This window comes from Truncatella angustata (genome assembly GCF_020726525.1).
Source record: "Truncatella angustata strain MPI-SDFR-AT-0073 chromosome Unknown BKA67scaffold_6, whole genome shotgun sequence".
NCBI classification, from domain to species: domain Eukaryota; kingdom Fungi; phylum Ascomycota; class Sordariomycetes; order Amphisphaeriales; family Sporocadaceae; genus Truncatella; species Truncatella angustata.
Genome location: NW_025763386.1, coordinates 2514547 through 2535541, shown reverse-complemented (window position 1 = coordinate 2535541; position 20995 = coordinate 2514547). Strand labels below are relative to the sequence as shown.

The 20995-nt window shown below is 49.7% G+C and overlaps 6 protein-coding genes across 6 annotated transcripts; 3 read left to right on the top strand and 3 right to left on the bottom strand.

Annotated features, from left to right (window-relative positions):
* Window positions 1-671: 671 nt before the first annotated feature.
* BKA67DRAFT_538061 (FAD dependent oxidoreductase) lies at window positions 672-2118 on the bottom strand (the record flags this gene model as incomplete). Its single annotated transcript, XM_046100426.1, has 2 exons — window positions 672-1957; window positions 2079-2118. The coding sequence occupies 2 exons, from the start codon at window positions 2116-2118 to the stop codon at window positions 672-674; spliced, it is 1326 nt and encodes a 441-aa protein (XP_045956516.1).
* Window positions 2119-2703: 585 nt separating this feature from the next.
* Window positions 2704-3975, top strand: BKA67DRAFT_351355 (thioredoxin-like protein). The gene is made up of 3 exons (XM_046096363.1): window positions 2704-2740; window positions 2811-3247; window positions 3361-3975. Exons 2-3 carry the CDS (start codon window positions 2887-2889, stop codon window positions 3828-3830), a joined length of 831 nt encoding a protein of 276 aa, XP_045956515.1. The 5' UTR covers window positions 2704-2740; window positions 2811-2886; the 3' UTR covers window positions 3831-3975.
* Window positions 3976-10541: 6566 nt separating this feature from the next.
* Window positions 10542-11556, bottom strand: BKA67DRAFT_573378 (uncharacterized protein). The gene has a single exon (XM_046103349.1). It carries the CDS (start codon window positions 11262-11264, stop codon window positions 11004-11006), a length of 261 nt encoding a protein of 86 aa, XP_045956514.1. The 5' UTR covers window positions 11265-11556; the 3' UTR covers window positions 10542-11003.
* Window positions 11557-11580: 24 nt separating this feature from the next.
* BKA67DRAFT_573377 (uncharacterized protein) lies at window positions 11581-11995 on the bottom strand. The gene has a single exon (XM_046103348.1). It carries the CDS (start codon window positions 11903-11905, stop codon window positions 11735-11737), a length of 171 nt encoding a protein of 56 aa, XP_045956513.1. The 5' UTR covers window positions 11906-11995; the 3' UTR covers window positions 11581-11734.
* A 2049-nt stretch (window positions 11996-14044) lies between these two features.
* BKA67DRAFT_660998 (fungal-specific transcription factor domain-containing protein) lies at window positions 14045-16644 on the top strand (the record flags this gene model as incomplete). The annotated part of the gene is made up of 2 exons (XM_046107739.1): window positions 14045-14954; window positions 15005-16644. 2 exons carry the CDS (start codon window positions 14045-14047, stop codon window positions 16642-16644), a joined length of 2550 nt encoding a protein of 849 aa, XP_045956512.1.
* Window positions 16645-19570: 2926 nt separating this feature from the next.
* Window positions 19571-20248, top strand: BKA67DRAFT_538058 (ribosome biogenesis protein Nop16; the record flags this gene model as incomplete). Its single annotated transcript, XM_046100425.1, has 1 exon — window positions 19571-20248. The coding sequence occupies one exon, from the start codon at window positions 19571-19573 to the stop codon at window positions 20246-20248; it is 678 nt and encodes a 225-aa protein (XP_045956511.1).
* Window positions 20249-20995: the final 747 nt, after the last annotated feature.

Below are 20995 nucleotides of genomic sequence, written 5' to 3'. Positions count from 1 at the left end.
AAAATCTCAATTGAAGACGATATGCTTAGCGCTCGTTGCCAATTTTCTGTTTCTTACTTTTCGGTCATTTTTTCGCCCTTGATCGTACTTGTCTACATTGAACAATTGCGCCATTGTTTGAGCATTATGTTTTCGCCGTATATTCAGCATTGATTTCTCATGGGATGAGGTCATGGAACGAGAGGAGAAAAAGAAAACCCGTAATGAGACAACAAAGAGGACTTGCCCACAGTGTAGGGAGTCGGGAAAGTTGATCTGGACCGAACAGCACTCGCAAGACAAGATCATGACGGAGCACATGTGACTTGCAGGATGAAACAAAACGCAATGTGAAAACTATCCTTGGTATCCCCAAATAAGTTACCAGTCAGTATAACAAGGTGTCCTCATCGGCGATGTTCCCACGCCACATGAGATTCGTTGTGGGAGTCGTCCGAATGGCAAGTGTACTAGGTTATACAAGACGGGAGCCTAGCAAAGTGGGCAGATATTTTTTGATAAAGGATCGCACTGAGGTTCAGATGAAAACTGCATGAAAGTTCTGGTCAAATCGTAGATGAAATTGCATACGTCGGCTCAACCAACTTCACCCTTTTTGGTATCACGTCTTCCACTTGATGAAGCAGCCTATTCTCGAATCATGCTTCCTTTTCACCAGACCTCACCAGTCCCTATGCACCTATCCCATACACCATCGGATCCAACTCGCTGATATCAGCACTATTAGCTGCCCCTTCAAATATAAACTCGCTCATCAGCTTCCCAGTGGCAGGGCCATTCTGGATTCCCCAGCAGGTGTGACCGGACGCCATCCAAAGCCCCGACACAGATGTTCTGCCAATGAGCGGACTCATCTCCTTGCCATACCTCATGTGCCTCGGCAGGAAACAGGCTTGTTTGGTCAAGACGGGCGCTGAACGCAACACGGGGCTAACAGTGCTAATATATGCTACCAGATCGTCACATTGCGCCTCGTCGCATCCGACTAAATCTGCTGTTTCTGGTAGTGACGCAGATGGATCTGGCTCCCCGCAGGCATATGCCTCGCGTCCGGGCCTAGCATAGACCTCTGGGTCTACGTTGCCTTTGTGTTGTCGTTTTTGTCCTTTGGCAGCGCGATGAGGTGGAACCCAATCCCGAGGTAAAGAGATATTGGTGAATACTGCGTACGGACTTATATCAGCATCAAATACAACACTGTCTGCTTTCAGTCCCTCCACTGAGGAGCTTGGGATCAGTCGCCCCGTCCAAGGGCCTGCCGCTACGATAACATCGGTCACGCCATCGATCGACCTTATCTCATCGGTGGCCCTGTCCAGATATTCGATGCCTGCAACACTTCTGTTATCCAGCTTAAGCTTAAATGCCGTTACTTTGGCGTTCAAACGGATATGCACTCCCTTTTCCTGCGCCAATGTCGCAATTGTTGTAGTGAACTGGAAGGGGTGTACTTGTGAAGTCTCGGTGGATCCAAACCTGTCCATTGTTGCGTATTCCTTGACTAGGTTCTGGTCTATCCAGTTCAAGTCTGATGGCAGCTTGGAGTCTTGTAGCAACTTGCTGGCAGTTTCATCCTGCTTGGGCAGTTTCTCCCAGTCCTTCGGTTGGTCATTTTCCAGTTTGCCATCGGTGGCGCGGCTGCTTCGCCGTATTGGCACATGACTAACTCCGTTCAAGTCACGAGCATGGACTGTAGCCGTAATCTTTCCACAGCTCACATTGCGATAACCCCATCTCTCAGCGCCACCATGCTCAGCTGCGAGTTCGGCATGAAGTTTATATGATAGAGGCACGAGACATTGCGGATACGCCCATAATCCTAACAGACCACCAGCTTTGCCTGAGGCGCCAGCTGCTATCGATGTCGCCTCAAGAATTGTGATGCGGTGTAATGATGGATTGTAGGAGGGGTGGCGTGTCAAATAGTAGGCGGTAGTCGAGCCGATGATCCCTCCCCCTATGAAGGGTCAGAATATTGAGTTACAACATCTATGCATGTTATGTCGCAAGCGCCCATCAAGGTTCAGCTGTTGGTGGGAAGCTAGCGTTTTCACAACCAACATCCACGGGGCACTTACCGACGATAACTATATTCCTGGGTCCAGGCTCCATGGGCATCTGTTCTCCACCAAAGGAATCGGATATGATCGGCAGACTGACTAACGTGGTGTTCACATGCGATGAGTGCGTATATTTTGCAAGATTCCCATCGTGGCACTTATCACGACAAGTTGGTTCACAGCAACTAGCACAAAACCCTGAGGGGCATCGTAATGTTGGATATGACGCGCGATCCTTAGGGTGCTCCTAGGGGCGAGGGGTCCATACACTACAGTAGGTTACTGCAACTACCCACCTAACGTTACCTAATCTTATCAGCAACCTGGAACCGAGCCTGATCAACCTGATGTATGAACGAATTTTGCGTGGAACACTATTCTGTAGGTTAGTAGAACAGCGATAATACGCACGATTTCTGCTGGTGCGGGATTTGATCCGCACAAACAACAAATATTGAAATCTGAAATTACATGTCCATCCACTTATCGGGTTGTCGGAATAATGGGGACATCCGCATTCTCGGGACATGCACTCTCTTGAGGCTCGACTAACGGCCCTAAGCAGTTCTCAATTGCTGTTAAGGGAAGTTTCGCAAATTTAAGGGTCTAACGTTAATACGTCAGAGCCCCGGGGTGGGTCATACAGGCCGCATCTCGTTGCAGAATGCAGAAATCGTGGAGTGAGCTACCGAGGTCAAATCCTCAGCTAGATCGGAGAGCCCCAAACTAATGCTGTTTCGCGTGATATAGGACACAGTCAAGTGCGTTCAGCCCAACCACCCGAACCAGCCAGGCACACTACAATTTCTGGAAACCTTTTATCCCGATGCCTCCATCCATCCAAATGAGACACAGGATTCGCTGGCAACTTCCGAGCTGCCTTGGTAAGCAACGTGCGATCGCGGTCAGTGGCGCGAGTCGCACCTCACCCATAAGAAGTGCGGGCACCCACCAGTGCGCTCAGCTCCAACTCGTCCATTTTTCTCATAGTCTGGCTAGTCCGTCCGAATCTGCGTCGCCGTCGGCATTTGTAAATATATATCTGAGAACTATACCCACCACAGTCACCAACTTCTCCGAGTCGAAAGTCGTACAATCACGATCAAGTCCTGGTAACACCCGACGATTACACACCAGTGCCAAGATGGCTTCAGCAACGACTTTCTATGACTTTAAGCCCCTTGACGGTACGTTGCCCAGACCCAATCTCTATACCGTACCCCGCAATCATGATGATTGGGACGACTACCGAATCTCCTTCCACTTTGAGCAGGTGGCTAAGTACTTTTCTTTCGTGCAGGAGATGGCAAGGAATCCGATTTGAACGAACACAAGGGCAAAGTTGTACTAATCGTCAACACCGCCTCCAAGTGTGGCTTCACGCCGCAATATGATGGGCTTCAGGCCCTGTACAAAGAGATTAACGCCGACGAAAAATATAAAGACAAGTTCGTGATCTTGGGCTTTCCTTGCAATCAGTTTGGGCATCAGGAGCCCGGTAGCCACGAGGAAATCCAGGACTTCTGCACTCTAAATCACAAAGTCGAATTTCCTATCATGACAAAAGTTAACGTCAATGAGCCGGACGCTGCCCCCATTTTTGAGTGGTTGAAGTCGGAAAAGCCTGGTCTATTTGGAATCAAGAAGGTCAAGTGGAACTTTGAGAAATTCCTGGTTGGTAAAGATGGCAAGGTCAAGAACAGGTGGTCGAGCATAACCACGCCTGCATCGCTAAGATCGTACATCATTGAGGAGTTGGATAAGGCGTGAGATCTGCGCCTTGAAGAGTTATGAACTGTTAGTTCCTGTACGTCGGCAGGGCCGATTTCTATAGCCACAATTGTTTCGTGATGTTAGTCGTGTTGGATAATATAAATCAACTCATCCGGTTTCTTTTCTGGTTCCTTCTCACCATGTCGCTTTCTTTCTCTGTATGAAGAGGTTCTCACAAGCTACCTGGCCTACTGACAAGTCTTACTCTTATGTATTGTAAATACACCTATAATCCTGAAACCAACGTCGCGCTTCTCGTACGGCTAGTCAAGTTAGCGCTCGGCCCGGATGTGGAAATACGAGCGGTTAACTTTCTGCCGATAATTACTCATATTTAGCAATGGGCGAATAATGGCTAGCTAAGCGGATTGTAACCACCTCCAATATTGAAGTATCAACACATCTACCCCCACGTGAGCAGTTGATTGACTTGGTCGTCAAGACAGGTGCTTAAGCCACATTGGGTAGCTGAGAAATCGTGTAGGCGCCTCAATGTAACCTCGAGTTTAGTAGCGAGCGTCCAGGACTTGGCGTTTGAGTGCATTCGTCCCAGCCCTTGACAATTCGTGGTTCGGTAAGCTTCATTGTCCTTTTTGTCGGGGTTCTAGCTGGTGGGGTTGATAAGGTACACTCACTTTGAGCTGTTACATCGCAGTTGGAGTCGCTAAGATGTAATGTCAACAGACTGCGAGGCTGCAATACTACTCCCCTGGACCTATACTCAGCGAAGTCGTTGCCAGCGCAAGCTGGCGCATTTGGCCCGTTGTGTAAATCAATTTGAAGATCACGTCCGAATATTACAATTTGCCGCGCTGGTAGCGGCGGTAATCTGAATGCCCATACACTAACTTCCTTTGAGGCTTAACTTCCTCGACTGTGATCTGCGTATTAGGCCAAAAGTATGTTTTCTTTTCAACTCTTCTCACTTCCCGGGCTTAACATCTGACCACACTTAAGATTCTTCGAAGACTTGCCAAAACCTGAAATTCCATGGCCGCAGTCACGCCACTTCTTCGCCTTCCTTCACGCCTGGCAAACACGATTTGAATCACAAGGCAAAGGTGAGGGGTTTGGTTTCTGCCGATTTAGATACCAGACCTCACCTTACCAGATGCCTTTCACGCCTGGTGCGTTATGCAGCGCTAATAGAGGTGCATACACTTGTCTTTCTACTCCTTCTAGAACAATCATGGATGTCTGTATCACAGGCGCTTCATTGGCTAGATGAACATGCATAAAGCGTAGCACGCACTCGTTATTGTGCCTGCGTGACGCCTTATATGCATAGACACGGTAGTATCATGTTCTTCGCTAGCCTTCTGCCTTGATCCTGGCTTGCAGAAAGGTAGTCCCCGACAGGTACAATATAGGACAGGGATCTGTCCGTGATGTGGGAGGTATCTGTATATGATGGTGTGTATACGTGTGGAGTGTGTCTGCTCATAAGGAACGAATTGTATATGTGCCTTGCCTACTACGGCACATCACAGACGAAGTAACCCAACACCGCTTCCGGTAAGCGGCTCGGAGGTATACCATCAACCCCACTCTCAAGGACGAAACGCCGGATTAGGAAAGTAGATGGGTAGTAGTGAAGTGGAAAACAGATGAGCTAGAACGCCACTTTCTATGTTCTACTTCTCGCTAAACCGCATCTACATGAAGATACTCAACCGAAGTATCACAGCATTATGACTTGCAGACGAAGAAGAAGACCGTCGCCGTTCCCGAGTGATACATGATCATTCCCCTGTCATGACTCATACTGAACAAGGAAAATAGATTGATATTGGAGCATTGTTTCGCCAGAAGGCCATATATTCGCATCTGATCATAACTCTCCGAATCAGCTAACTACTTCCTTGTACCTGAGCTAGTCTAGGCAAATCATCCGATCTCTACCAAGATTCTGCACACCATATACTCACTCTCCACACACATAATAAGACTCCACTATCACGAGTGCCGAACCGAAGTTGAAGATAACTCCGAGCTGTCAACCATGATCTACCGCGACTCAAGCCGGCCATCACCAGGGATCCCGTCCAACCGTAACAATAACCATATTTCCGATTCCAATCGAACCCCCCAGTAGAAGGTCCTGACCGGCGCTCCACCACCGTTGTAGATCACAGCTAGAACCCCCACCTCCTCAGTGTCGCTCTCCATACCATATCCTGGGAGCTCACCAATATCTCCACAACCACGGTGACCGAGGTGAACGACATGAACTTCGACAGATACCTACCCCACGGGTGTTTCATAGAATTTTGGTTACCATATCGGATGTTACGGAGTTGCGTATACTCCACGTGGAAAATGATAAACCAAGCCATCAACAACCAAAGAAGAGATGACGACGAGGCAAAGATGCAATAAGACAACCGAATATCACCATGCAGCCACAATTGTTCGAGATGACTCTTGCCGACTATATGTGACCTTGTGAGCATGTGTCTTTTCCTGCTAGTGGACGTAGTATGATGCTGGTGACGAATTGGAGGAGACCTGCATCACAAATAACAAATCAATTCTGATCTCGATCTGTGAAAGCTCATACTTGAGATATGCTGCAGCTCCAGGCACGATGAGGCGATTTGTTGTTCAGGCGCCAAATATCTCGAGATTTGTCACGCCGGCTAGGGCATATGGGGATATGGGAATCATATGCCATGTTCCTGCCTACGAGCGTGGGGTCCATGGATCACGCCAGTCATTGCGAATATTGAACTTCACAGTCGGCATGGATTTCATTCGTACTCATTAGAAAGCATACTCACTATAAACGAACATTCATCATTTGTGAGATGATGCTCGCATGATATGATGATTTGGAAAAGCAGCCATGTCTATTATGCACATGTTTGCATTGCAGGAGCTGGTGTCCAGTCAGGTAGTATGTGGCCTATGTGGTCGCATACTAGGTCCACTCCCAAGTCACACCTTGTTCGGACACAGCAACAGAGAGTACACTTGAGTTGACCCGCGGCACTTGAAATTTTCAATGAGTCTGCGGGCAATCAGACTATCTTAGTAGCAGCTTTTACAGTAGTTTCACATGAAGCCTGGGGCTGTTTGCGATTGTGCTTTCTTTAAGTAGATGGGAATGGTATTGGGAGTCACTCAATACTTAATCCGATAACTTACTCCTACGAAGAGATGTCTACCAATCGTGTCGACTATGGTCTACCTACAGTAATATATATCAAAGAATCGTGACGTACGTAGCAGAACCAGGGCAGCAATTGGCTACTATAATTTGTGACACGATCGGTTGCTTCCGAACATATTAATTGTTCCAGGTCCATTACTATCCGCGACACGATGGGGGAGGTCGCTGGTTGGTGATTATGTAGGGTATCACAACGAAAGCATGACTTGTTTAGTCCACAGTTTCGCAGATCTACCACGAATGAGGCTGAATGTGTGTCCCACCAACGCAACATCACAAACGGGATAGGTGGACTGGTAGGCACCTCGACTGGTTTCACAAGACACCACAGCAAGGACCCGCATCAGTATATGATACATTTCTTTGTAACAGCTGACTGGACTTCTGTTCCAATATCGACGACTCGGGTTTGCCCAGAATCAATACATTCTTGATTTGAGTACTCGATCCTTGCCCGTATTCAGGCTATGACATATATTGTCGGTACCCCAGTCAACATTGGTCTTGAACCGTGCGGGAAATGGAAAGAGTAATTTCTGTGCACCCCCACGCTTTGAACGCTTATACGGACCACACGAACGGTGTTTCTATATCCACCTCAGGAATGACAGCAGCAACCCTGGTGTATTGACCGCGAGACCAATACGAGAGTGGATTGAGTGTCTAAGATTTGTGTGCCATTGTATCGTCTCGTTAACTTTGGCGAGAGCTTGCCAATTTTTCAAATTATACAGCCTCATACCCGGTGAGAATATACATATCCCAATGGGCGATCTTCATGGCGATCGCATAGATGGTGTACTTCACCTATTCTTTGAGCAAGCCTGGTCTTGTTTGTGGTCCTATAACTTACTTCGTCATTACCAATACGGGTTTCCAGCGCACTTTGAAGTGAAGTGTGGCTAAATCAGTGCAGCATGGGGTTTGATGTTAGCCTTATGGTGCCGGCGAGGTCGGTAGTCAAAGCACGAAATTACAGGCTTGTCTACCGCTCCCAAAATTGTACTCCGTACATGCAACAACATACACAAGTGACATCAAGTAACGGTGAAGATGGTTCGCAAAGCACCGCAAAGCCTCATGCGCTTTCTGTTGCTACAGCCAGATTATTGGAATGGGAGCACGCTAACGCGCATCTACTGGTGACCTAAACGATCTAGCCTAGCTTTTTATATCATCACTCCACTTCATTAGTTGTGATTCATCATATAATTGGTGGCAAGCATCGCAAGCGAGACTGGGACCAGCTTGCAACGTTGCACACAACTCGGGTTTGTGGTTGAGCCAATGAGAGGCGAATATGTCTGTTCCTTGGATAGGAGTGTCCAGAGGAAGCGCGACCAGGTGTGGACGTAATGGCAACTGATAAACTAGCCATAGGATTCCCTAGGTTCGTAGGCTTGACTTGACGGATGAAAGAAGCGTTAAGCTATTGTGTTCGCACTAGTATTAGCTTGAACCACTACGAGGGCACTTTCGCATCATCATACTCGACGATTGCGATTCAAGAGCTCGGTGTAAAAGTTACGTACAAACTTCATTCAGGATGAATCCATCTTGGCGTCCAAATTTGGGGTAGAGGAGCTCACATGCATATTTGCCGGCTCTTTGGCGGTTTAATCATGCCCGTAATATCCGGAGTAATCGGCCGAAGGATGGAGGGGAGGTGTAGACAAGGCTGATGAGGTTTTTGACCTGGCAGAAGCGAAGAGCGACAAATCGTCTGAGCGTGTGCTGTCTCTTCAGAGTCGCCAGTGTCACATACAGAGCCCAAACCGTTTTCGAAGGCCGAGTTCCCCCACACTCTAGGGTGACCTTGTTCTCGATAAGCTAGGCGGCGTGGTCTCACACCGAAACTTCACGTAGCCATTGGGCCAAAGCCGCGGCGAGAGAAATGATGATGCTCGTGCTTGATGTTTTACTGACCAGTGATGTTTACTAATTGTGTAAAAGGGTCTTGTGCTCGGACACTAATCAGTTTAGCATTCTGCGGCGAAGCAGTCGCCCTTATCCTAAATTTCAGGGCAAGTCGAGACGTGTATTTGTCTGGCGCTTGAGTGATCGTCGCAGGCTCCCCCCCATGACTTGCATTGGGGCAGACGGTGATTACTTGTCAGGAATCCGAGGTAACGGCCCAGCTCAGCCAATGAGCTTAGCTCATCCTAATAAAGTTGGTCAGGGGCCAGTACCAAGCAACGTCTCTGTGGCTGAGAAGACTCTAAGATCGCCCGCCGAGGCTTGAATTGTGCGACGAATGGAATTGGAAATGGCGGATGAACGAGACATAACTAACCAAGCGGCACATTTACTAGCTCGCGGGCATCTCAAAAGCTAAAGGTTAGCCGCTTGCGGCTTTCCATGCATCTTCAGTGCTTCTTCCTAGCTTCTAGCTGCATGTGCTCGCTGGCCCTCCCCAGTAAAAAGTACAGCACTCTAGCTTCTGTTAACTACCTGATTTAACTACATTGGTGAATGACCCTTAGCGGGATAAAGTACAAGTATTTCAAGCTATATCCAAGCTATCTTAGCGAAACCGAGGTATGGCCAGAACAACAGAATTACCGTGGCAGCTGGAGACCCAGGCGACGGAAAGATTGAGCATGCCAGTACATAAGCGAACATTATCAATTGTCAATACCGTCCTTGCCATGAACGCATGTGGGGTGGCACGCAATGCAGGTGACCTTAAACCGATCACATACATCAGAGGCAGGGAGGGCCCAAATCATGGAGGTAATCAAGTAGCCGTCAGCCATTTCATCACCGGCGAAGGTGCACCGTTGATGACTCAAGCCTCTGGCAGATCTATGTTGCACAACTGCAGCTAGGCATTCTAGTAATGTAATCCTAAGCGTGGAGACGTGCCGACAGACTGCCCACTATGCCATTTTGCTTGTTTGGAAAGGGAGACGCACCAACCCTTTTCACCCGCATCTCCCCAGGCACAGCCTGTTCTGGAAGCAAGAGTGAGAGTGGAAAGTATGCATTTAGAGGTATATTGAACGCCTACTTGAGATCAGGTATTGGCCGCGTAGTTTCACTAGCGGCCTGCAAAACTGACGACAGAGCGATGCGAACACTTAGTGAGCCGCTAAAATACCAGGGCAGGTTTTCGGCTGCGCATAATAACCAGTGTCAGGTTTTGCTCAAACTATTCCAAACGAAACTGCAGTATTAGAAACAGAGGCCACATAGAAGGCATGATCAAGATCTCGGTAATCTCCAGAAATGGTGCGAGAGCCACATCAAGGATACGTTATTTGAGTTTTCTGATGCCTGTGAAAATCAGGACGACGACCGACAGCCGCAAGTTCAAAGCGTCAGCGTCTCGAACATCATCTAGGAGTGAGCGAAGAAGCCGAAGCAGGTGGATAAGCCAGCGACCGGCAGAGTGACCCCAAATCGGGTACCGTGTAAAACCGTATCCAGGATGCTATCCTGGATGCACGAACAGTCAATAGAGCCAGTAACTACCTTCAGCAGGCTGAACAATCTGGAGAATGAGCGTGTAGCCACAGTGCCACATGAACGATCTTGTCCCAGCCTTGATCGTCACTACCGTAGGACGACCTTCTGTGAACTGACCACTCTGTGGCACGCTCTACATATATAGTATGATATTAAGAAACTTTTAAGCTCGAGATTGACAGCGCTAGTAACCGACAACCTGGATGACTATGTGGGACGTCTTCAAGATCGCACAAAACCTCATGTCTGTCCATGTGCCCAGAACTCTTTTCCTCAGATGATCGAAACAGACCTTCTCTAATTCCTGTCTACAAGAGACCAATTCGAGACCCGCTGTTACAAGAAGCGAGCACAGCCTCAATAACATTTACATTTTTGACCTCTTTTCTACACCTTTTCTGCCGTGGCCTCCTCCATGTATCGCACTGACATTCTGTTGAGCAAGGGGGGTTCGGTCTAGTATGCTCGAATCACAAGCCCGCAAACCCCCCCAACTTTGAAATACGTTTGCCGGTCTTTGCGTCAATAATTCATCTATTGTGTCCGGATTTCTTACATGGATGGCTCGATGATCTCATGTCAAACACCCCGCCTTGGAAGACTCTGTTGAAACAAGCGATATGAACTTCATTATGCCTATGAACATCCCATAGCAGTGATACTCCGAACTGTCTCAACGAACAGATTGGTCTAATAGCATCGGCCACATCCAAAAAGAGGAGCTGCATAGAAGGCGTAGAACAGGTGGTTGGGTGACAGATAAACAGATAGAAGGCCGGAAGAAGAATCATGGAACATCAAGATCGCGGGCGGGCGCCGGTCCCCCCCATCGTGAAGCTTTTATGCATATGCGCTGCTTGTCGGGCTTCGATGCACCATTAACGTTGGCCTGCAGTAAGCTGCACGAGGCCTCATTTATGTCACATCTCTAACGCTGTACCTTAACGATAGCTGCAACCACCAATCGAAGTTCTGCTGCTGCGATGTTCGAACCCAGCACGTAAACTTGAAGCTCCATCTATTGGTAGAATAATGAGGGGAGGGTCTCATGACTGTAATGCAATATAATTACTCTGACATCTGCATCTCAAGACTATCAGATGCAATTGTTTCGCGCCCAAGCTATGATAAGACTGTCGAGCAGGGGTCGTATCGCAAGTGGTCGGTGTCATACTCCACCTCTCGATGGTCCCTGCTGGCCGGACCTCATATTTCCCATAAGCTAAATACCGTTTTGTAAGGCAATAAGCATATCATAGATTCAAATGCGAAGCAGAGGGTCAAACATCTGCAACGCACCGAAACAGTCAATAACAGACATAACGGATACTGGATAATCATGATCTGAGCGCATGGGCTGTCTGGATCTAAGAAGATTGTAACTAAAGGGACTAGAAATTAGGTTGAATCCCTGTTGTTTTACCGCCGGCATACGATGGACTTTCGATAGGGATGGCAGAGACTCTCACAAGATTACGCCAGGAACCACTTCCCCAAGAATAGCGCATTCAGTTAATTCAACTACCGTCTCTCTTTAAGATGCGCCGGCTTCACAGTCTAACTTGCATCACTGCGCGGTGAAGAAACACAGCAAGAAAGCCCCACGCATGTGTCTCGTACTTTAAATGCGCTTCACACCAATTACACAGCACAGCACTTGGCCCTAGATTGAGCTTGAATCCCGGCCTTACTTCTCTGATCATGCGCTGTCATTGGATGCTGCGACATGCAGCCTGTATTATGAGCTCATTCACCACGGTGTCGACAACTCACAAATCATGGTTCAATAACAGCACAACAGATCAGACACACTGTTGCTAGCTATGTCAGATGTATTAAATTCATCAAGAGGAGCTCCTAAAGGCTGTCTTTGAATACCATGCGGATGTTAGAGGCATACAAGAAAATGCTAGCCAACCTAGAACATTGAGCGTGCAGCTGTGGCGTCAAACCTTTCCAGCTTTGAAAGCCTTGCAATAACAGCTCTTTCCAAACGTCACAACCTCATGACACAGTAACTGACTATGGTTGAACATGAATCCTGATCACGGGTGCCAAGCAGATCGCTAAGGTTCGCCCGTGGGAATAGTTCGGTTACACGGCGGTGCCTTTTCTATTTTCGGAGATTTGTTCCAGATGAGACAAGAATTTCATCAGAAGCTCAACAATTCACGATGTCAAACATTTGTCTATAATCCACACAACCATCTGATATGAAGTCTATGCGAGTTCGGTAATAATACAGAGGCATAAGGACCTGGAAAGTACAATGTCAAATACAAGACGTGTGAGTATCGCTATTCTGTAGGACTTGCACGAGCGAATATGCCAGAGCGGAAGAGTTTCTCGAGATGGACAAACAGGCCTGGTCTGCAGGTTTTAGCGGTGGCTTCAGTGGATCGGAGCGAAGAGACATCCGGATGTGGTGCTAGCACAAGCTCTGACCCTGGACAAGTACATAGTAATAGTAGAAGATGGGCGCTTGCCAACACCCCCGCCAAACCCCCTGTAAAGCCGCAGCGCAGGCACGAATGCTTGTTGTTCTTGAGTACGACAGGGCACTGTTTCTCCTCGACAATTATGAAGAATACTCCGTCCTCTAAGTCCATGATTTCTGAGAAATGTATGTTTCGCAGGGGAACTTGCCGTCTTCTCTCTTACGGCTTTTGCAAATACATACATGTGATATTGTTGTCATAGCCCCCTAGCCAGGAAACATTGCGAGATGAACCCTGACCTTGGCAGGATCACTCCTCGCCTCAGACACAACCTCTCTGACAGTCAAGCCACATTCTCCGCCCATGTTCTCGAATGATGATATTCTTCCTTAACCACCCATCCCACACAAAGTCGTGGCGGCGGACGACCAACGGTATCATCGTATGCCCCCCAGACCCTCGTTCGATCTCTGGCAGCGTACTCGAAGCACCCCTGAACCTTGCCTAACCTAAAAGCTGCCACTAAACATGGGTATATCCTTCGTACAGGGAGACCCTTGTCGGCTTTTCAACGCCCTTGTCGGCGAGGTTATACCCGCAGATCTCTGAATTCGCGTCACAATGGTTGGTCGATTCCCTCCGGCCAAACTACTCCCCCATCTTTTGTACTACCCTCGTAGTTCCTGCCAACGCTCGCACACACACACCCCGAGCGTGCTATCGCCTCCCTGACAATAACGGGAGAGGACCCATCGCCGAGGAGGGTCCTGCATGTACTCGGGGGGGTACTACATCACAAAGAGTGTGGGATGTTTTCTCAAGCAGCAAAGTAGCTCCATGTTTCGTCTCTCATAGAATCTACAGACTTATATCTCCTCATTATCCCATTTCATCCTCACTCAACTACCGGTGCATGCCAATGATTTCTCAACTCGACAAGCTATCACTTTTTCCATATTAACCACATTTACCCACGCCAGTCATAGATCTTCCCGTTGATGGCCAGAAGTTTTAGACCGCGCCGAGCTTAGATCAATCTACCATCCGAATTCTTTTGCAACCACATCATACTACCAATCATATTACCAACCTTACACCAGCTGCACGGCACAGTGCATATACACATATCCAAGATGACGGTCTCACTTCCTTCACAACAACCGCAGCCGTCAAAGGAGACGCAGGCTGCCCGTAAGCGTAGGAGACGGGCACCCGCTGGAGGAGCGGCGGACGACTGCTTTGCCTGTGTCAAGAGAGGCGCCAAGTGCGATCGCCGGCGGCCCTACTGCTCACAATGCCTCGAAGTTGGGAATGAGTGCTCTGGCTATAAGACTCAGTTGACCTGGGGCGTTGGCGTTGCGAGTCGGGGGAAGCTCCGAGGTCTTTCGTTACCCATCGCAAAGTCGCCGCCCGTGGCTCCAGTCATCAAGAAGCAACCCGCACGATCCAGAGCCAACACCACATCCAGTCAATGGAGTGACCATGGAAACAAGTCGCCCACAATTTCTAACCGCGATGAGTTTGAGCTTCATAATGGTCACCCAGCATCTCTCCCTACTACACCTTTCGCCGCCTATCATGACTTCTCCCGATATGCCCACGGCGAGTCGATGTCACCTCCAACACCAACAGGCTGGGGCAATGTCTCATACCCATCAAGCATGGGTGCTCATGAGCACCCGAAAATGCACAGACTCAATACATCTTTGGGTCACTTTCCACTCATTACGGAGGGGCTCTCGTCCTCAGTGGATGCTGCTCTGAATGAGGTTGAATACACCCTATCGCCATTGAGTCAGTTCTCACGAGATGAACTCCCTTATATGCACAGCCCTGCTCTTATGTACGATAGCTATAGCAGCAATGCCTCGCCGGTTCCTCAGAGCCCGGCATCTGCCATTATGATCGAGCAGCGCGCTCCGACCTCATGTCCCAGTCTCGTATATGCTCCATCGGAGCCCAGCTCGAGCCTTGGGTCACATCACGATGGCTTTGAGCATCAGATGAGCCATGCAAGACTCCTTAGCGATGCTGATAGCCTCAGTGAGTACTTTCTGTTCGACAACTCACTGAGCAGCGCTAACTTCGAAAAGGCGTACACGACATTGAGCCATACAGCACCAGTCCCGCAACAGCTTCTTTTTGGTCCACTGGAATTCTAAAGGAGGAGGATAACGGGTCCAACCTGTTTAGCCAGAGCTCTGCGGCGGCTGCAGCGGCGGCTCTCGCGGTCATTTCTCCTTATGACGCGCCATCGATGCAAATCAGTGCCGACCTAATCGCAAAGATGCCATTCTTCATGGATTACTATGAGAACATCATGTGCCCTTCAATGGTGCTTATTGACGGCCCTACCAATCCCTTCAGAGACCACATCTTGCGCCTCGCTGCCAATAGTCGCAGCTTACAGCACGCCATATGCGCCCTTGCTGCATGCAATCTGAGAATGAAGAGGAAACTAAGCTTAGGCCAACATGGCAAAGGATCACCCGAGAGATTCCTCTCTGAGCAGTCTGAGTCGCAACCGGAGGATTCGTCCTTGACCGAGGAGTATCAGCACCGCAATCTCGCCGTACATCTACTCAACCAACAGCTCAACGATCCCAACAAGTCGTGTCATGACTCCGTTCTTGGGACCATTCTTTTGCTATGCCACTACCGCATGGTCGAGTCTGGCATTGCCAAGTTCGCTACTCAGTTTGCAGGTGTCAAGAAAATCCTTAGTATGCGCAATACCGCACCCTACCAGACCTCGAATGATTCTGCTTGGATGGAAGCTATCTTCACCTACTTTGATGCTATCTCCGCCAGTATAAATGACCGCGAAGCCCAGCTCAATCATTCTTTCTATGGAGTCTCGTCTGATATCAACCTGCTCCCGGCTGGCGCTGAGAACTGGATTGGATGCGACAGGGAACTTTTCAGGACCATTTCAAAGCTCGGTCGCCTTAATCTGCTCTCTCAGTACCGCGCTGTATCCAGTGCCATTGCTTCGCCCACCGGGCGACTGAGTGTGCCAAGGATTGCTTCGCCACTTGGCTCACCTCTGGGCAATACGTTCAAAAGCTCGTCGCAACTAACCGACTTCTTCAACCTGGGCATTCAGAGCAAAGGCTTCGGTAACCAGCTCGACGAGGAGGAGCTATTCGCTGGCAGCTGCTCGTCGCCAAGCTACGACGACCAGCGTTCGACCTTCTGGCGCGAGTGGAAGGAGGCCCGCAACGCTCTTCAAAGTTGGGAATTTGATTCTGCTAGAATCGTTGCGTCTCTGCCAGGCACACTTACGGCTACCCAAATCCGGGATCTCGGGTCATTGTCAGAGGCATTCCGCTACGCTGCTCTCCTCTACACCGAGCGCCTGGCTTCCCCCAACGTGCCCTCGAGCCACAACAACTTCCGCAATCTGGTCAGCCAGGTCGTCTACTACACCACCTCCATAGAGTCTGGCGGCGTCGCCGAGAAGTTCCTTCTCTGGCCCCTATTTGTCGCCGGCAGCGAGTGTGTCAACGAGCTCCAGCAGAACATCGTGCGCAACAAGTGCCGCGACATCATGTCCCGCAGCGGGTACATGAACAACCTGTCTGCCATCGAGGTCCTCGAGCGCCTCTGGGCCGGCGATCTGCATGACAGTATCTCCGGCTCCAGCAAGCTTGGCCTCCAGGCGCGCGGCCCATTCAACTGGACTAAATGCATTGGCGGACCTGGCGTTGATGTAGAATGGATCATGTTCTAACGTTTTCAATTTTTTTTACTGCTCTGCTTATGTCCTTTTACTTCGTTTCAGCACCTGGACTTCGTCTTGGAGGCTCTCGTTTATACAGAGATGGCTGGATGTCACTATTTGTTTCACTTTTCCACAATCTTGTACATCTAAATAGCATGTTTGACGGCTTTATGGTTCACGGTTTACGGACATGATACTACTGGTTTTGGTCTGATACAGGAATATGGATAAAGGGGCCTTTGGCGGCCGTAGGTGTGGGGGTGTAGTGGGAAAAGACAAGGGACGGCTGGGAAAGGGGGAGGGGAGGAGGGCATATCCATATCATGATCTTTTTGGTACTACGAGCGTCCAAAGGCGAAATACCCCTTCTACGAGCGCGCACTCGCATTGCTATTGCTTGCGATTCTTTACTGTTTTTGATGTAATTCGAAAATACCCCATATTTGAAACCAGGCAATGCCATCATCTCCAGACACCTCTCTCTCTTTCTTGTACAAAGTGACCTCATTTTCAACTCGATCATCACAAACTCACAAACACACAGATACATAGAGAGACAGATCTTCAGAGGAGGCGGCCGTCGAAGACGTCATGCCCCGGCCGCTGACCCTCTATGATTTGTGCGTAGCCGAGACGCCGTTGTAGCCGACCTGCATACTCCTCAGAGTAGGAGATGGGTGCCCAGCCATCGCTTAGCATGCCGACTTGTGACAAACAAGCGAGCGCTACGTACTGATAACGAGCTTTGGGCTCGGAATGACATGATTGAAGAGAAAAGAGAAAAAGAGGACCCTGAAATCTATCTCAGAGCTCACTATCATTGACTTGACCTCACATACCCACTCGCAAGCCTAAGCCCTTAAGAATACTGACAGGTTGGCAACGAAGGTGGGGTTTTTTTGTGTGCCCGAGATGTCCATGTATGTATGTATGTACTCCTTCGAGGACAAGGGGTGGTCTAGATGCTTGAATGCGTCGGGGATGGACTAGGCAAGGTCGTCGATCATAGTCGCAGTCACATCTCGATAAACGCGCAGGAAGGAGTTACTATGTGGGTGCCCACTTGGAGCGCGACCACCCACTTTTTCTTCCCTCCCTTCGTGTTGATGATGACCCTGGACCGTCTGATTGGCAGGTTCCGTCTCTTCGTAGCAAATGGCAAAGATGCTACACAAACACCGGGAGAGAGATCGCCTTTCTAATGGCGATTGCCTGTTGGGTTATCTTTGACAGAGCAGTTCTCGGTGTCCAGCCGTACCTACTCACCATGGCCGTCCAGCCAGCGGCGGCAATCTGTTTAAACTTAGATACTGTGGTCACTTCGTGCAAGCCGCAAGTGCTACCCCAAAAAAGATTTCATATGGAAAAACTTCCGTAACCCCAACGTCTTTACACACCATCTATCAGCCTCGCACAAGATCTCGTGATGCTGATCAAGGCATCTAGATCATCTACCGACGATCCCTTTGCCCCCCCCCTTTCAGGAGTGCTCTCTTCTCTTTCTTTAGCAAAGTCTGATACGATAACTAGCAATGCGACTCAGCAATCACGGCAGATTTCAAGCAGGGCCGAGAGTCATCGGACCGGCATGGTCCGGAGAAATGCCACTGTGCAGATATCAGCGGTAGTGGTATGTATGTAGAATTATCCAGGCGAGCGTTTCCAAAATAAGCTTGAAAATGGTACATGAAGATCATGCCAATACTAGCGTTCGTAATTAAGGCCTGGTCCTTTTCCCGTATCACGAAACCGCACTCCGAAAGCAACTCTACGCTCGTTATCCGTTTTGAGGTCTTGGAGCGATGCGCAGTCTGCTAGGACTGCTGTTGCTGCTGCCCCTCGAGAAACCCCCTCCCCCTGTTAAAGGAACCCCTAAGGGAAACATGGTGCCGTTCGGTCGCTAAGGTTAAGGTAGCCCACAGCAGGGTGCAGGAAAAGCTTGGCCTGCTTTGGGTCCGCATAGGCGCTATCGGCCGCTACCGAGCAGACTACCATTGGTGTGGAGATTCACAGCAGTGGGAGCCTTGTGCCAGCGCCGAGATGCTCGAGCTGGGGGTCCCTGTTCGGCACTACGGTTACTTTGGCGCATCTGTGGATATGTCCTTTTTGCAGGGGCTGTGATCTAGCTCATATGACATGGACAAGGGCTGCCGTCTAATTTGTTCGCTCCCGTCTTGGTGCCCATGTCCCATGTCCTGCAGGGGACAAGGGAGTGATTCTGGAGAAGGGCTCACAAGCCACAGATACTCGCCGCAGGACATCGTCGGTTCAGATAGGAAACTTGACCGACGTCCCAGTGGGGCATGGTTTCGGCATACTATGCACTGGACCGCACAAATATAGTCAAGCACGTGATGTTTGAGATCTCGCAGGCACGTGCGAAGTAAAGTTTAATGGGGGCCACTGTGGGTGAAGTTTCGCGGAGATTGAGTATGTTTTGAGGGTTTGGGCAGAGACCTTCACAAATCGGCGAAGATTGGGGACTGTTTCTCATCGGTCTGACCGAAGGCGAAGGGAAGGGAAGGAAAGGAAAGGAAAGGAAAGGAAAGGAAAGGATAGGGAAGGATGAGGATGCTAGCGCACGTTGAAGCGAGATCTGGCAAAGCATGCATGTGTATGAAAAAGATCGAGATGGGGGGGGAACGGATGACAATACAGTAAGCCCAATTCGATCTGCAAACGGCTTTTGAGGCTTGTCCCACAGATGGCCAGCCACAACGTCTATTCCGCCACAACTGCTTATCGGGGACGTGAGCTTATCGTTATCGAGGACGATAACGAACAAAAATTTGGGACGCGGGACACTCACTGAAAGAGCATGCGAGCGACTGCTGCGACGAAGCATATCACCAATTTGAGCCTTTCCAAACGTTTGTTTGTCGACATCTTTTTTGTTACCTTCCCTCCCCCCCGAAACGACTGAATCCAATCCAAGATGGGTCGTGAACTTCAAAAACGCAAGCGCCGCTCCTCGCGGCCGACCATTCGCCAGCCCTCGTCCCGCAAGAGCAAGGTGACCAACCCATTGGGCAACGACATTGTCGCCAAGAACTGGGACAAGAACTTGACGCAAACGCAAAACTACCGTCGCCTCGGCCTCGTGAACCGCTTGAAGGCGCCCACGGGCGGTGCAGAGCTTGACTTGACCACCAAGGACAAGCAGAAGAAGAGCTCCAAGCCCGTTGACCCTTTCGCCATCCAGGTCACGGGCACCGAGAGCGTGGTCAGCGAGGTGCGGGTTGAGCGCGATGAGAATGGCAAGATCGTGAAGATCATCCGCGGCAAGGGAAGGGATAACCCGCTCAACGACCCGCTGAACGACCTGGACACGGACTCCGAGGCCGAGGAGCAGTTCCCCGACGATGGCGAGACATGGGGAGGTATCGAGGACAACAGCACAGAGGTATGGAAGCAGCTGGAGAGAGAGGCGAACAGGCCCGTGGAAAAGAGGGTTAGAAACCAGAGTCAGAGAGAGCGCGAGTGGTTGGAGGGTCTGGTCGAGAAGCACGGAGCAGACACCAGAGCGATGGCAAGGGATCGCAAGTTGAACCCGATGCAGCAAACGGAGGCGGACATTTCGAGGAGGCTGAGGAAGCTCAAGGGCGGCTCGTGAAGCGAACAGGGGGGCATAATACTGCATACTTTTGGCGTTCAGGAGTTTTGACAGGAAGAGGTACAGCTTCTCATAGAAAGCGTTCAGCACCGCCCGCATTCTGCCGGATGTCACTCTATGAAATTTATAGCCGTCGATTGGCCTCCACCAAAGCATATGATTGTCCATCACAGAAGGTGATTTCATGCTATCCTTTTTTCTATTGCGGCATCATGCGGTCCTTCGGCCCGGGCTAACCAGCATTATACGCGGCTATGGCCACTGGGCAATGCCACTCACTTTACATGAAGCATCCGCACACACCGTGCCTGACGTCTCTGCGGACGTCCATGATCCTGACATGATTCAGTCCGTGGTCAATTTGCCGGGTAAACATTTAGGCCTGTTTAGAATCCTCCCGCCCTGCAGCCCTATGGTCAGTTTGGGGGACCTTGTGGTCCATGACACAGTAGTTCGCCGAAAGAGGCAGGTGCCACGCAAGACCTTGACATCATGTCGAATTGGGGCCATTTCCGATTTCCATTGCCATCAATGAAGTAGAAATAAGCTTTTGGCCGCGAGTGGAAAATGAACCGAGCCTCAAACAACACTCCTCAGCTGTGTCTGTTTGTCACTACCGGAGCTATGATGCTGGTGGGTGGGTCATTTGGACTCCTCCTCGACCACTGAGCTGGACAAATTACCTACACAGACTCCATCAACGTGTCTTTGCAAATGCTGAATCAAGGGCCTGTTGAGTGTGTTCAA